This window comes from Salmo salar, chromosome 07, assembly GCF_965601325.2.
Source record: "Salmo salar chromosome 07, fSalSal1, whole genome shotgun sequence".
In the NCBI taxonomy this organism is placed as follows: domain Eukaryota; kingdom Metazoa; phylum Chordata; class Actinopteri; order Salmoniformes; family Salmonidae; genus Salmo; species Salmo salar.
This window is the reverse complement of record NC_138297.1, coordinates 45706920-45720275: the sequence shown is the minus strand read 5'-3', so window position 1 is coordinate 45720275 and position 13356 is coordinate 45706920. Positions and strand designations below refer to the sequence as shown.

Below are 13356 nucleotides of genomic sequence, written 5' to 3'. Positions count from 1 at the left end.
CTGGGGCCGCACACGGCTAAGATTTCTAAAGTTCTGGTTTTTACAACATCTCTTAGAGTTAACGCTGGGTTCATGTTTTATGAAGACAGTAACAGTGACGTGTGCAAACTATAATGTTACTGCTCTAAGTACTGAACATTATCTGAGTGGGCAGTTTCTTTTGCTCTTCTCTGTTTCGTCTTTTTATCTCTTTTTCATCAGGTATCCCTCCATCCATGACTTGTTTTCTTTCTTTGAAGTTGAGTGAAAAACACATTTTCTAAATTAATTTGTGGGTAAAACATAGACATATTTTCACTGGAGGCACTGGATTTTGAGTAAGCTAAAACACTTGTTGAACTCTTGCTCTGTGCCAGACAGAGAACTGGCTCTTCTCAACGTCCATTTCATATCAAATTTTGATAGGGTTATTAGGAGACTTTCAGACAAAAAATGTCCCTCTAAACGAGGAAGAAAAAATATTCAAATAAGATCTGTCACATTTAAAAAAATCAATTGTGCACCATTTCAAAAAACAAACATCTGCAAAATTAAAGAAATAACAAATAAGAGTACAAAACATTGATGTGGTGTCATGTTGCTTAATGTGATTGGTCAGTCTTACCTAGCCAATCATTGAACTTCTTGACCTCAGAGGGCAGGCCCAGCTCTGTGAAGTCTCCAGCATGGATGAACACGTCTCCATAGGGCATCTGAATGGCGTCCGTACGGGAGTGGGTGTCTGAGATACACACAAAACGGGTGTAACCTGGCGGCTTGGGAGTGTCGTGGGGCAGGGGGTCCACCCTAAAGTAGAGAGAGAGCGAAGGAGAGAGAGAGAGAGAAAAGAGAGAAGGAAGAAAAGCGTGAGGAAGACAGATAAACAATGGGAAGTCTCAACGTGAAGAAGCAGAGTTGCAGTGTTAATGTAGTCTGGATCAGTATCCATCACCATCCCTTATAGAAAGTTAAAAAAGAGAGACAAAAAAAGAGAGAAAAACTGAGAGGACGGCCACGACAAAGGCAAAGGAAAAGCACAGATAGAGAGAGGAGTCCTGTGGGAGTTTCCGTGAGTGTGCAGCAGCCCCAGAGAGTCTCCAGAGGGAGAAGGGAGCTGGTGAATAACAGTGGCCCACTTTAGTGAGCTCTCCTCCAGGTACACAGCAAGCCCTCAACACTCCACCATCACACAGAGACCGAAAGAAGGACAGAGAGACAGAGAGAAATGGAATGAGTGAGCAAATAACAGCGTGCAGAGAGGATGAGTCTCAAAGAAAAAGAAAGAGGGGGAAAGGGGAGAGACAGAAATAGAGGAATAGAGGAGGGCTTGGGAACGGAGATAGAGACATAGAGACCAGGTGTCAGAACATACGTAGTGTGTATCTGTATGCCAGCTTATGTGTATGCCTATGTATATCTGCAGGGGTGTGCGTCTGCCTGCCTGCATGCGTGTATGTGTTCTATTTACATGTGTACGTGCGGGGGCTGGAAGCGTCCCTGGTTGATGTTGTAGAAGGTGAAGGCCTGGGTGGGGTTGGTGCTGTATTCATCCACCTCCACGGCCGCCCTGCCTGCCGCCCGCTGGGCCTGGGACTGCTGCTGCCGCCGCGCAGCCATGATCTCTGACAGGGTGAAGGCCATGCTTCTGGAGCCTGGGCCTGGGCCGCTACTGGGCTGGGGAAGAGGTGGGTTGGGCTGGGGCTGACCCACTCTGGGCTGGCCTGGGGTAGACGTGGTCTGGCCTGAGCTGGAGGTGGCCTGGTCCTGGCACACACAGTAGTTAGGACTGGGAGTGAGGCCTGCTGGAGCGGTCAGGGTTGCGGGTTGGCTCACCGAAGAGAGGCCCTCTGTCACAGCTTGGCCCACCGTGGAGAAGCTCTGCTGGGTTGCTGAGCGAGCATGTCCCCCCTCCAACTCCGGCTCAGTGTCCCCCTACTCCTGCACACACAGAGAACAGAACCACTGAGTGGAATACAACGCCAATCTGGAATGGGCAGTTAAGACTGTAAATAAAACACTATCCACCAAAGCAACATAACCCAACCCCTAAGAGCATCTAAGGCTTTTACACTGTCAAGCAGATATCACATTTACTACTGCCTTTAAATTACAGCTCTGCTTCTGGGATTCTAGTAGGATTTCATGCGGATCCTGTAAGATGGTGAGATGGTGAGGGAGGGATGTAAGGAAGAAGGAGGGTGATCATTTGGGGATGAGTGGGGGAGCTGGATTCATCCTGGATTGTGCTGCTACGATGTCAGTGTGCCATCTCATTCATGTGAACACGGACACACACACACACCATTTCCTAATTATACACACTGAACACCATGACTCCCACAGGCATACTCTTGTGTGTGTCCATACGTATATATGTGTGTGTGTGTGTGTGTGTGTGTGTGTGTGTGTGTGTGTGTGTGTGTGTGTGTGTGTGTGTGTGTGTGTGTGTGTGTGTGTGTGTGTGTGTGTGAGAGAGAGATAGAGTGTGGCAGTGCCAGAAGTCCTCACACTGAGTGAATGAGAGCAGAAGGGTGCATTGGCAGATGCTGAGAGCATGGTACACAGTGAGAATAGAAGAGGATTACACTGACACCAGGAACAAAGGGACAGGGCCGTATTAACATGAACAGGACCTTGACTACAGGAAGAATGATGAAGAAAGATGCAGCAGAGAACATGGTGAAGAGGGACGGTTTGATAAATGAATAGGCGTGAGGCGGAATTGATTGATGCACACTCTTCTTCGGCACAGACGACAGACACTCAGATTTAACGACTGTGAGAAGCAGTCCCATAAAATTGTGTGACAATGTTCCTTCGTTTCACTCGTAGGCTATTCCATGCCCTGGTACGGACACACACCATTAGTCATGTATGTTGGTTAGATTCTTTATGCTGTGTAAAAATGGACTGTGTGTGTGTGTGTGTGTGTGTGTGTGTGTGTGTGTGTGTGTGTGTGTGTGTGTGTAGGCTTCAAGTCCTGTTGACAGGCTATAACTGATGCCTACAAGGCTATAGCATACAGCACTGAGTTTGCAAGTCTGGCTCAATTTGAACTTGACAAGGCATTGGCAGAATTCACACCTGTCCCATGTTAACAAAGTGAGAGAGGGGCACATGCATTAAAGGAGAACCACTCTGTCAAATGAAGAGAACAAACATTACAAAATCTAAATTTGGCAAAGTAATTCACATCTGATTAATAAGACAATTAAGAGCCACTTCCAAGTAATCTTGCATAAACAAGCCGTTGATTAGAGGCGTTTATATGAAGGTTTGTTTCTTGTTTTCACAATAATTGTCATTAATTTTAATTACGTCCAGTTATCTCACTAAATCGTACTAAACTAAATTACAAACAAACCAATGTAATCAGAAATAATGTCAAGCCTTTATTCTGGGGTGTTAGCCGACTTCAGAAGGCTATTTTGTGTAGTTTAGAAGAGCATAGTCACCAAAACACAAAGGCACGGAGATGAAATAGTTGTCTTTGTCTTTCTTAATGTGAAATAATATTGTAAATTGTTCCAACTTAAATATGTATATTCATAAGACATTGCTTTTTTGTGTATTAGAATTCAATTTAGTTGTAGTTAGGACCCCAAATAAACTCTCACCAACCACTTGAGGGGTTGTTGGCAGAGCTGTTCTGAAACTTGATTACGACATTGACCAGATAGATATAGGGTATGTAGCATACTGTGGTTCTGCTAATTGGATCTAGCATCAAATAGAGAGAAATGTGATACATTGCATTCACAAATTATTCATAGCCCTTGACTTATTCCACATTTTGTTGCGTTTCAGCCTGAATTCAAATACCCCATAATCACAAAGTGAAAACATGTTTTTAGAAATGTTTCCACATTTATTGAAAATTAAATACAGAACTATCAGAAATATTTACATAAGTATTCACACCCCTGAGTCAATACTTTGTTGAAGCCCCTTTGGCAGTGATTACAGCTGTGAGTCTTCCTGGGTAAGTCTCTAAGAGCTTTCCACACCTGGATTGTGCAACATTTGCCCATTATTATTTTCAAAATTCTTCAAGCTCTATCAAATAGGTTGTTGGTCATTGCTACACAACCATTTTCAGGTCTTGCCATAGATTTTCATGTAGATTTAAGTCAAAACTGTAACTCGGCAACTCAGGAACATTCACTGTATTCTTGATAAGCTCCATTACGTTTATTTTTTATCCTGAAAAACTCCTGTCCTTAATGATTACAATCATACTCATAACATGATGCAGCCACCACTATGCTTGAAAATACGCAGAGTGGAACTCAGTAATGTGTTGTATTGGATTTGCCCCAAACATAACACTTTGTATTCATACAAAAAGTGAATTGCTTTGCCACATTTTTTCAGTACTACTTTATTGCCATGTTGCAAACAGGATGCATGTTTTGGAATATGTTTATTCTGTACAGGCTTCCGTCTTTTCACTCTGTCAATTAGGTTAGTATTGTGGAGTAACTATAATGTTGTTGAGCCATCCTGAGTTTTCTCCTATCACAGCCATTCAACTCTGTAACTGTTTTAAAGTCATCATTGGCCTCATGGTAGAAATCCCGGAGCAGTTTCCTTCCTCTCCGGTAACTGAGTTTGTTAGGAAGGATGCCTGTATCTTTGTAGTGACTGGGTGTATTGATACACCATCCAAAGTGTAATTAATAACTTCACCATTCTCAAAGGTATATGCAATGTCTTTTTTTACCCATCTACCAATAGGTGCCCATCTTTGAGAGGCATTGGAAAACCTCCCTGGTCTTTGTGGTTGAATCTGTGTTAGAAATGCACTACTCTACTGAGGGACCTTACATATAATTGTATGTGTGGAATACTGAGATGAAGTAGTCTTTCAACAATATTATGTGACTTGTTAAGCTAATTTACTCCTAAATGTATTTAGGCTTACCATAACAAAGGAGTTGAATACTTATTGACTTAAGACATTTCAGCTTTTAATTTTTTATTAGTTTGTAAAAACATAATTCCACGTTGACATTATGGGGCATTGTGTGTAGGCCAGTGGCAAAAAAAATCTATATTTAATCAATTTTAAACTCAGGCTGTAACACAACAAAATGTGGAAAAAGTCAAGGGGTGTGAATACTTCCTGAAGGCACTGTATATCCAGTGGCGGTTCTAGACCATTTCAACTGGGGGGGCCAAGCTGGGGCCAGCTGTACTGTTAGAGGGGCCAGTTACATTGGACGTTATTGTTGTCATATCGTTTTCTTCACTGCATTGCAGGCATTAGCAGGCAAAATACCATGTTCATAATCATCATCGTTGCCACTGTCTAATAACGGAAGTAAAAAAAGAACGATAGCAAAAATTAGTTATGTAGAAATTATTTCATACTCCACATTTAGGGGGGGCCACAAGGGGTCCAAAATTGTTGTCACAGGGGCACTGTCACAGGGGCACTGTCAGAACCTGCTAGTGTGTACATCATGAAAACATTCCGGTGGACAAGCTAACAGAGAGGAGAGTGGCAGTGTCCAAAATCACCATCTTGGACTAGATTTACTAGACTTTAGGCTACGTGAAGTAAAAAAACAAAAAAACATTTCCGATATAAATAAATACGCATTAGAATAGAAATCAAGAATCTTTGTTTCGGATTGTCATCATACTAATCCTGTAGCCTGCTCTGCAAAACATAGGCAACACCAATTTGCATGCAAGCAGCCACCGCGGCATCTAACCTACCTGGGTTCGCCCGGTCTCCCGGTCCGATGAGATGAGCCTGTCGGGTTAGGGATGAACCAGTGAAGTCCCGTGGGTCTGATAGAGGAGCGGACAGCGGAGGGGGAGCAGCTAGCGAGTTGCGCTGGTCTGTTTGAAAGTGCAGCGCGTGGTGCTCCTGGTTTGCGCTTTGGCTCTCGCGGAAACACTTAATCTCCCGCCTCTTGTGCTGAATGTGCTCGAGCTCTGTATCTTTCCACCTCTCCCTGATATGTTCTGGAGCCTTCTGTTGGATGAACAGCTCAATGAAAATGTGCAAAGGGGAGGTCTGAGCACGAATCAATTCATGTCTGACAGGAAGTTTGTGCCTGCATACAATATCAGAGATTCGTCACTATGTTTCTATCATGTCCATCAATCACAGATGCAGAATTAAACTGCATTTCATTAAGATCAATGTAGAACCAACGATTTGATGATACATTACATACATTTTACTTTTATATTCTCACATTTGGCCTAGTTTCATCCTTACCACAGCCCTGTGTTTCTCTAACCTCTTCTGGATTAGTTTACCCCAAGCCAGTCTCACTAACTTTTAAGTATTGTAGTACAAGTACACCTGGTCAACTAATCATTAGGCTATTTGAATCGGGTGTGCTAGTTCTGGAATACATGAAATACATTGACTGAAAATAATGCAAGATGACATGATGGATGTCTGCAACCGAACTGACCTTGGCTTCAGGGGAACTTTTAATTATTTTCAACAGATTACAGTTGCAAAAAAAAAAAATATGAAAACGTATTCTCCTTAACCTACATTTACCACAAATAGGAATGGCTCCAAAAGTACACCTACAATTTATAAGAATCATCATGTTGCAAATTTGGACAAAGAATAGTTCTTGAGTAGGCATAGCTGATGTCTTTATAATTTGTGTAAATGCGACACCGTCTGGTTAAACATATGTTGCCTTTGGAGACTAGGTCCTATTACTATACTCAACTACTCTTGAAAACATAATTTAAAATAAGAAGCTGAAGTCAATGAACAACAAACTAGATGTCCTCAATCTAAACTCTGACTTTAATTAATTCAAACACAATGAACTTAAAAAAATGGATACCGGTGCTGAAAAATAAATATTGTAAGAAAAGAGGAGAGGCATGAAGATAAGGCCTAATCTACACATTTACCACTCTCTCATTTGCCTGGAGATTCTCAGCGTTGATAAAGTCCTGTAAAGTTCAAAAGAAATTACCAGATTTGGCTGTCAGATTCATTTAATGCTGCAGCTATTGTAAGAAACCAAAATGCTAACTTGGCTGTGATGTGAATTCAGCCAGACTTCTTACAAAGCCTCCATAGGTTCTTCCAATAGATGCAGATTTATAGAATAAAGGTGCAGAGTAGGATCATTGAATACTGCATTTATGTGCTCAAGACCAAAGGAAAAATAAAATAAATATCTTACAAGAAAATTAACTTTGGCTCAGTGTCAATTTGCACTTTGGGTTGTGTGTTGTCTATATCCTCAGAACCGTTATCCTCATTTTGAAATAAGTGCAATATAGGCACTGTCAGCTACATATTTCAGTGTGTGTAAGGTGCCCTGCAGTCACCCATGAAGACGACAGATGCTAGATAATATAGAAAAGGGCAAAGTAAAGTGTAACAAGTAACATTTAAACAAGGGAAGATCACAGAGCATGGTGGAGTTGTTTTTCTGCTACTGTTTTATTTGAATTTGTTCTTTACTGGATTTTCATGGACCAAACAATGGCAAAACACTGATACAGTTTCTCTCTTTGGGTACAACTGACTAACACAAACGTAAAAATGATCCCTCTATAAAATGGACTAAAGTACCTACATACAGTATCTCTCTTTCTCCACCTCGATCTCACAAGCTACTCACACACGGACACACGCTGTCTCACTCTCTCACACACATACACAGAACATGCACTCTTTCTGTATCACACTGTCTCACACACGCACACACACACACACACACACACACACACACACACACACACACACACACACACACACAATAGAATACATTCTCAGGAAAAGTCAGTCATACATTGTTTTGCATTTCATACCAATTTTCATCATCATCATCATCATCATCATCATCATCAAACACACTAAACGCCCAAAACATCCCTCAACAGGAAGTGGGCGCACCGTACCAACATTAGCTACACCTCTGCAGGCGGCAACCATTTTGAGTGGACTGAGTGGACAAACACCTTGGTTGCATCTGAAAACATTATTAGCTGTGAAATCCATGCTTCCTCCGCCCTTGTTAGCTCAATTCCACTCAAAGCTCATTGGAGGAGAGGTTGCAAGGTCCCTCCCCCGGACCACCTCCTACTATGAGCTTTGATTTGAAGACTAGTAACATTTTCTGACACAACCCTACATGGGCCAAGTTATCATTCTGATTTGAGAGATTTTCGTAATGTCCTTGTGTAGAGATTCTGTCAAACAGAACACTGACACCTCGTCAGAAGAAACTGCTCTACACACAACAGTGGAGCTCACAATTAGACTGGGCTGAACAGGTCCTGGATCAGCGCTAGGGCACAACACAGAATTTATGAATGAGTGACTATATCTGTTCCCATATCAGTGGCCTTCAGTATATGGCCTCTAGGTAAGAAGATACAAGCCAGATAATTATGCTTATCATCCTTGTGCCCAGCACAAAGAATTTAAGTTGTTTATAACCGTGTAGTAGTGGAGTATTAGCAGTTTAATAGGTGTGTAATAGATGTGCTGTTTATAAACTGGGTGGTTCGAGCCCTGAATGCTGATTGGCTGACAGCCGTGGTATATCAGACATTATAAACTGGGTGGTTCGAGCCCTGAATGCTGATTGGCTGACAGCCGTGGTATGCCACAGGTATGACAAAACATTTATTTCTACTGCTGTAATTACATTGGTAACCAGTTTAAAATAGCAATAAGGCACCTCAGGGGTTTGTGGTATATTGCTATACGGCAATATATACGGCTAAGGGCTGTGTCCAGGCACTCTGCGTTGCGTCGTGCATAAGAACAGCCCTGAACCATGGTATATTGGCCATATACCACACCCCCTCGTGCCTTATTGCTTAAACGGACTCTGCTGGGAGAGTGTTACAAGGGGGAGAACAATGAAAGTGATATTTTGTCAGAACGTTTGACTACTTGAGGTCAGTTTGGGCTCTTTCTGGGTTATGGTTACAGTTGCAAGTGCTATGTACATACAGATACTCTCATAGACATCACAATACTTTCAAATAGACCTCTGTCTCTCTGCTACTACATTCACCTCCAAATCAACAGTCTCGTCATCATACAATACATATTTTCTCCACTTGCATTGTGCAGAAATATAAACAAACTAACAGATTTGTTATAGATATTAAATCAACAGTCTACGTTGATGACTTACAGAAACTGGGAGAAGTCCAAATAGGACAGATTGAGAGTGGACACTCGTAAAAAGCAGGTGGTTTTGAGTGTGCACTTAGTGCCATCATTAAAGAAGCTTTACACAAAACACCCCTTTCCTCTGGCAGCTAGTCAGGAGGGTCTTAAAGGGATGAGGCAGAGTAGGAGATGGGAGCACACACACAACTAAAATAGTAGTGGGTCGTTAAGGACATTTCCCTTTAAATGATTACTTACTGGCAATACTGCTTTTCAGGCCAAATGGGTGGATTTGACGGTGTCTGTCTAAAGATATTGAATGCTGGGTTTTTTTGTGGTGAGAACAAAACGGGACATATTTTTGTCTCTCTCTTTGCTACAACCAAGGTGAAACATTTCTATACAACACAAAACATAAGGAATAATGTAACTTAGATTTTTTTCCCTACAGTTTACAATATAAAATTCAAGTGCAATTAAAGTTCCAAATATTAGTTACATCACATACATTACTCTCTATAGTGACGTCTGTTACTTGCAGGTAGTTTTTTCATCTTGTTATATATCTTTCAAAAATAAAATAAAAAAGTGACTTTTTTGAAAATCAAACTTATTCGTTCACTGTACTGGAATGGTCTGGGATGCTGAAATCAGAAATGTCTTTAGAAATAATTTCCCATGTGAAAATGTTGATGTAAAAGATAATTTAAGTGCACCAATCGTTTTTTTGTGCACGCCAGGGGCCTTTTAAAATAACAAAATAAAGATACATCCATGTACCTGCGTGTGACGTCACTCTCGCACACCATCTACGTGCACATACGTATGCTCACACAAACACAAATATACATACGTACATACATACACATACATTTTACTTGTAGCCAACATGTCTGTACGTACATATATATCAAACATCCATGTTGTGGGCTTCTGCAAGTTCTAACACATATAAATATAACCAAAACAACAACAACATCACAAAAACAAACCAAACCAAATCAGAAGTACAGGGGAAAAGCTGGAAATGAGGACTGCAGACAAAAAGACAAAAGAGGGAGAGACGGTTCTTTGTTCCTGTGCAGGGAATGCTGGGATAGCGAGCACGAGGAACTCTTGGTAGGGTTGGGGGTGTAAGAGAAGTGTTTCAGAGTAGAGGGGGTGTAGAAGAGAGGGATAGATTGGGGGGGGGTGTAGGAGAGATGTAGGGGTATAGACGTGGGGATTAGAAGACATATGGGGATGTTGACAGGGTAAGGACGTAGGTGAAGAGTAGGGAGGAGTAGATGGTGGAAAGGGGGCGTAGGATAAGCATAAGGGGTAAGCGTCTGGGTAACAAACAGGGGGCGTAGGATAAGCATAAGGGGTAAGCGTCTGGGTAACAAACAGAGGGCGTAGCAGTTTATTTGTACGGCCGTAGGAACCGTGTGACTTTGGAGCGCAGCAACTTGATGAACGAGCGGGGGAACATGTCTTTGGACTCCTGTGCCGTGTACCTGAAGTAGTTCTGGGGGTGAGCCAGAACATCAAACAGGGCTTTGATCAGTTTTTTATCCTGCAGGGAGGAGAGGGGGAGGAGGGAGAGACAGACAGAGTTATCAGTGAAGATTTTTATTTTAAACTTTATTTAACTAGGCAAGTTAGTTAAGAACAAATTCTTATTTACAATGACGGCCTACCGGGGAACAATGGGTTAACTGCCTAGTTCAGGGGCAGAACGACAGATTTTTACCTTGTTAGCTCGGTTACTGGCCCAACGCTCTAACCACTAGGCTACCCAATGCGCCCCAAGATAATATACTGTACACTGTATAGTATTATCTATTAATTACAATATATAATATACAGTAATTTGACATAATGGAGAGTTGCTTACTTTCAGTATCTCTTGGTGATTCTCTGATGCGTAGAGTCTGCCGTCCCGGACAATGTCCTCTATCAGCTGCTGGTAGTCCTCTACAAAACAAGAGACAGGATGAAAAACAGGGTTACAGTATTCCGCTGGCTGCCGCCTGCCGCCTTTTCACTAAAAGTGTACTAATATTCCACCATCAAACACACCTTGTCACACTGTACATTATAGTTGACTTAATAAGGCACGTGTGAATGTTAGGGAGTCTGAGCAGCTTAGAAGTGTAGAAGCTACAGCAGACTGACCATCGTAGGTGACATAGGGAACTTGGAAGCCCTTGCCGCTGTTGCCCTCATTGGACTTGAATTGGATCCAAAGCTTGCGTGAGCGGGAGGTGAAGGCGATTGGTCGCTCGTACGTCTGACACGTCTCATAGGTGGTGATGGAGGTGGGCAGGGCTAAGCGAAGAAGAGGAAGGGGCTAAATGTAATTGACAGACAGATGGACCAACCAAGAATTTGGAATCAGCTGAAATAATACTTGATGAATATTAAAATAGCAAGATAGACTAACTACAATAATGTAACAATCTAATTGGCTGGCTAGCTAATGAAATTAAATATCACGCTGTCTGATTGGCTGGCACAGTAACGATGACTTCCTGGTTGTGCGTACCACTCTTCCTCATGACGAGCACGTCTCCACACTCGTCTTCGATGGGGAGGAAGATCTCAGGCACCACGATGAGGATGCGTCTCTTGTGAGGGGGGTTGATGGTCCAGATACAGTCTACATTGGACGGGTAGTCCCCGGGGTAGTTAGGAGACTCAATAAAGCCTGTAAAGTCCCCCAGCTCACCCCCACACACCTGGTCTAAGACAGGGAGAAGAGACTTGGATGAGTCAGGGTGCACTGGAGACTATGGCTTTGAATTAAACTAATTTAGCAGCAAGGAACAAGTTTATAGCTTAGAGCAGTGGTTCCCAAACTGTGGGAAGAGGTCCAGATCAACAAGCCCATGTCAGCTACTGTTTTATATTTAGGCTTTTAAGTCCATAGATATTGTTGTAATTTTTTTGTCACTCAAATATCACATGAATACACATTAGACATGGCAAAACGTATAGGATTGCAAGGAAATTTGCTTCATAACTGCAACATTTTCTTTGCACCTTCTGACAAAATGTGTATAATTGCAGGGAAATAAGCTTGAAACCTGCAAGAGAAGTGTGAACAGTTTGTCATGAACAGTGCCTGTGCCCATAGAAACAGACGTGGCACGTGCACCGGGATGTTCCCAAATGCTGGAAGGAAGACCCAGAGTGAAAAAGTTTGGGAATTCCTGGCTTAAGAGTACACAGAGGAAACTGAAATGTTTTAACAGGTGTCACACCAAGACAACTTGTCATTTGTGGGCTATGGTCTAACGAGATGTCACGCTTAAATGAGTCCTCTAACCATGTGCAACAGTAAAGTCATTCACGGCCCTAATGAACTAATGTGAGACTGGCCTTACTCTTGCAGTGAGAGACGTTGGTGGCTCCGTCAAAGTCGGTGGTGGTGTTGCCAGGGCAGGTGATGCAGTAGTTCTGTCCAAACTCTGATTGGTAGGTACCGGCTGGACAGCGGATACAGCGGTGGTTACTGGAGTTGTAGTGGTGTCCAGGAGCACAGTGGACTACGGAGAGAAACACACACAGCCACAAACATGAGAGTAATACATGCGCACACACACACACACACACACACACACACACACACACACACACACACACACACACACACACACACACACTCTCTCTCTCTCTCTCTCTCTGTTACCTTTGGCCTCACAGTCCCTGAAGGCGACAGAGCCCTCGTACTTGGTCATGAGGCCACCACCACAGGAGAAGCAGAGTACACGGCCAGGCTCCGGCTGGAAGGAGCCCAGAGGACAGGGGTTACAGGGACGGAACCCATCTGACGAATACTGACCAGCCGGACACTGGCCTGGGAGAGGTGGAGAGAGGAAGAGGTTTAACAAGGCTCTATAACATAGATCTCTTCAACTGACCTATAATGTTGGAAGTAGAACTCCAATGTTTAATGAGATGGAGTCAGTTCCATAAGTTCAGGTTTTCCAGAGTCTCGCTGGTGAGGTTTTGATATCCCTTCTGAATCAAAAGACAACGCCCAACGTGGGGCTCGAACCCACGACCCTGAGATTAAGAGTCTCATGCTCTACCGACTGAGCTAGCCGGGCTGATCTAGCCATAGACTCCTGGTCTTTGCTGCTATCTAGAGGACAAAGTGGGAAATGCCTTGAAACGGACTATGGTCTCCAATAGAACTGGAATTTCATTTAACAACCACAGGGTGGTGCCAAACTACAGCAGACATAAGACTTACACAAGCA

The 13356-nt window shown here is 42.8% G+C and overlaps 2 protein-coding genes and 1 non-coding gene across 3 annotated transcripts in view; all 3 read right to left on the bottom strand.

Annotated features, from left to right (window-relative positions):
• LOC106609322 (metallophosphoesterase domain-containing protein 1) overlaps positions 1–6007 on the bottom strand; it is a 45637-nt gene extending 39630 nt beyond the window's left edge. Inside the window, exons 1-3 of the mRNA XM_014208000.3 lie at positions 5704–6007; positions 1448–1917; positions 605–786 (exon numbers count right to left, since the gene is read on the bottom strand). Coding sequence (XP_014063475.1) covers positions 605–786; positions 1448–1620 — 355 coding nt within the window. The 5' untranslated portion in view covers positions 1621–1917; positions 5704–6007. The remainder of the gene's footprint in view (positions 1–604; positions 787–1447; positions 1918–5703) is intronic.
• Positions 6008–7396: 1389 nt separating this feature from the next.
• LOC106609323 (signal peptide, CUB and EGF-like domain-containing protein 1) overlaps positions 7397–13356 on the bottom strand; it is a 105799-nt gene continuing 99839 nt past the window's right edge. Inside the window, exons 18-23 of the mRNA XM_082977217.1 lie at positions 12783–12950; positions 12478–12639; positions 11637–11834; positions 11267–11419; positions 10986–11065; positions 7397–10664 (exon numbers count right to left, since the gene is read on the bottom strand). Coding sequence (XP_082833343.1) covers positions 10512–10664; positions 10986–11065; positions 11267–11419; positions 11637–11834; positions 12478–12639; positions 12783–12950 — 914 coding nt within the window. The 3' untranslated portion in view covers positions 7397–10511. The remainder of the gene's footprint in view (positions 10665–10985; positions 11066–11266; positions 11420–11636; positions 11835–12477; positions 12640–12782; positions 12951–13356) is intronic.
• On the bottom strand, positions 13131–13203 carry trnak-cuu (transfer RNA lysine (anticodon CUU)). The gene has a single exon. It is a non-coding gene; the product is annotated as a tRNA-Lys (tRNA).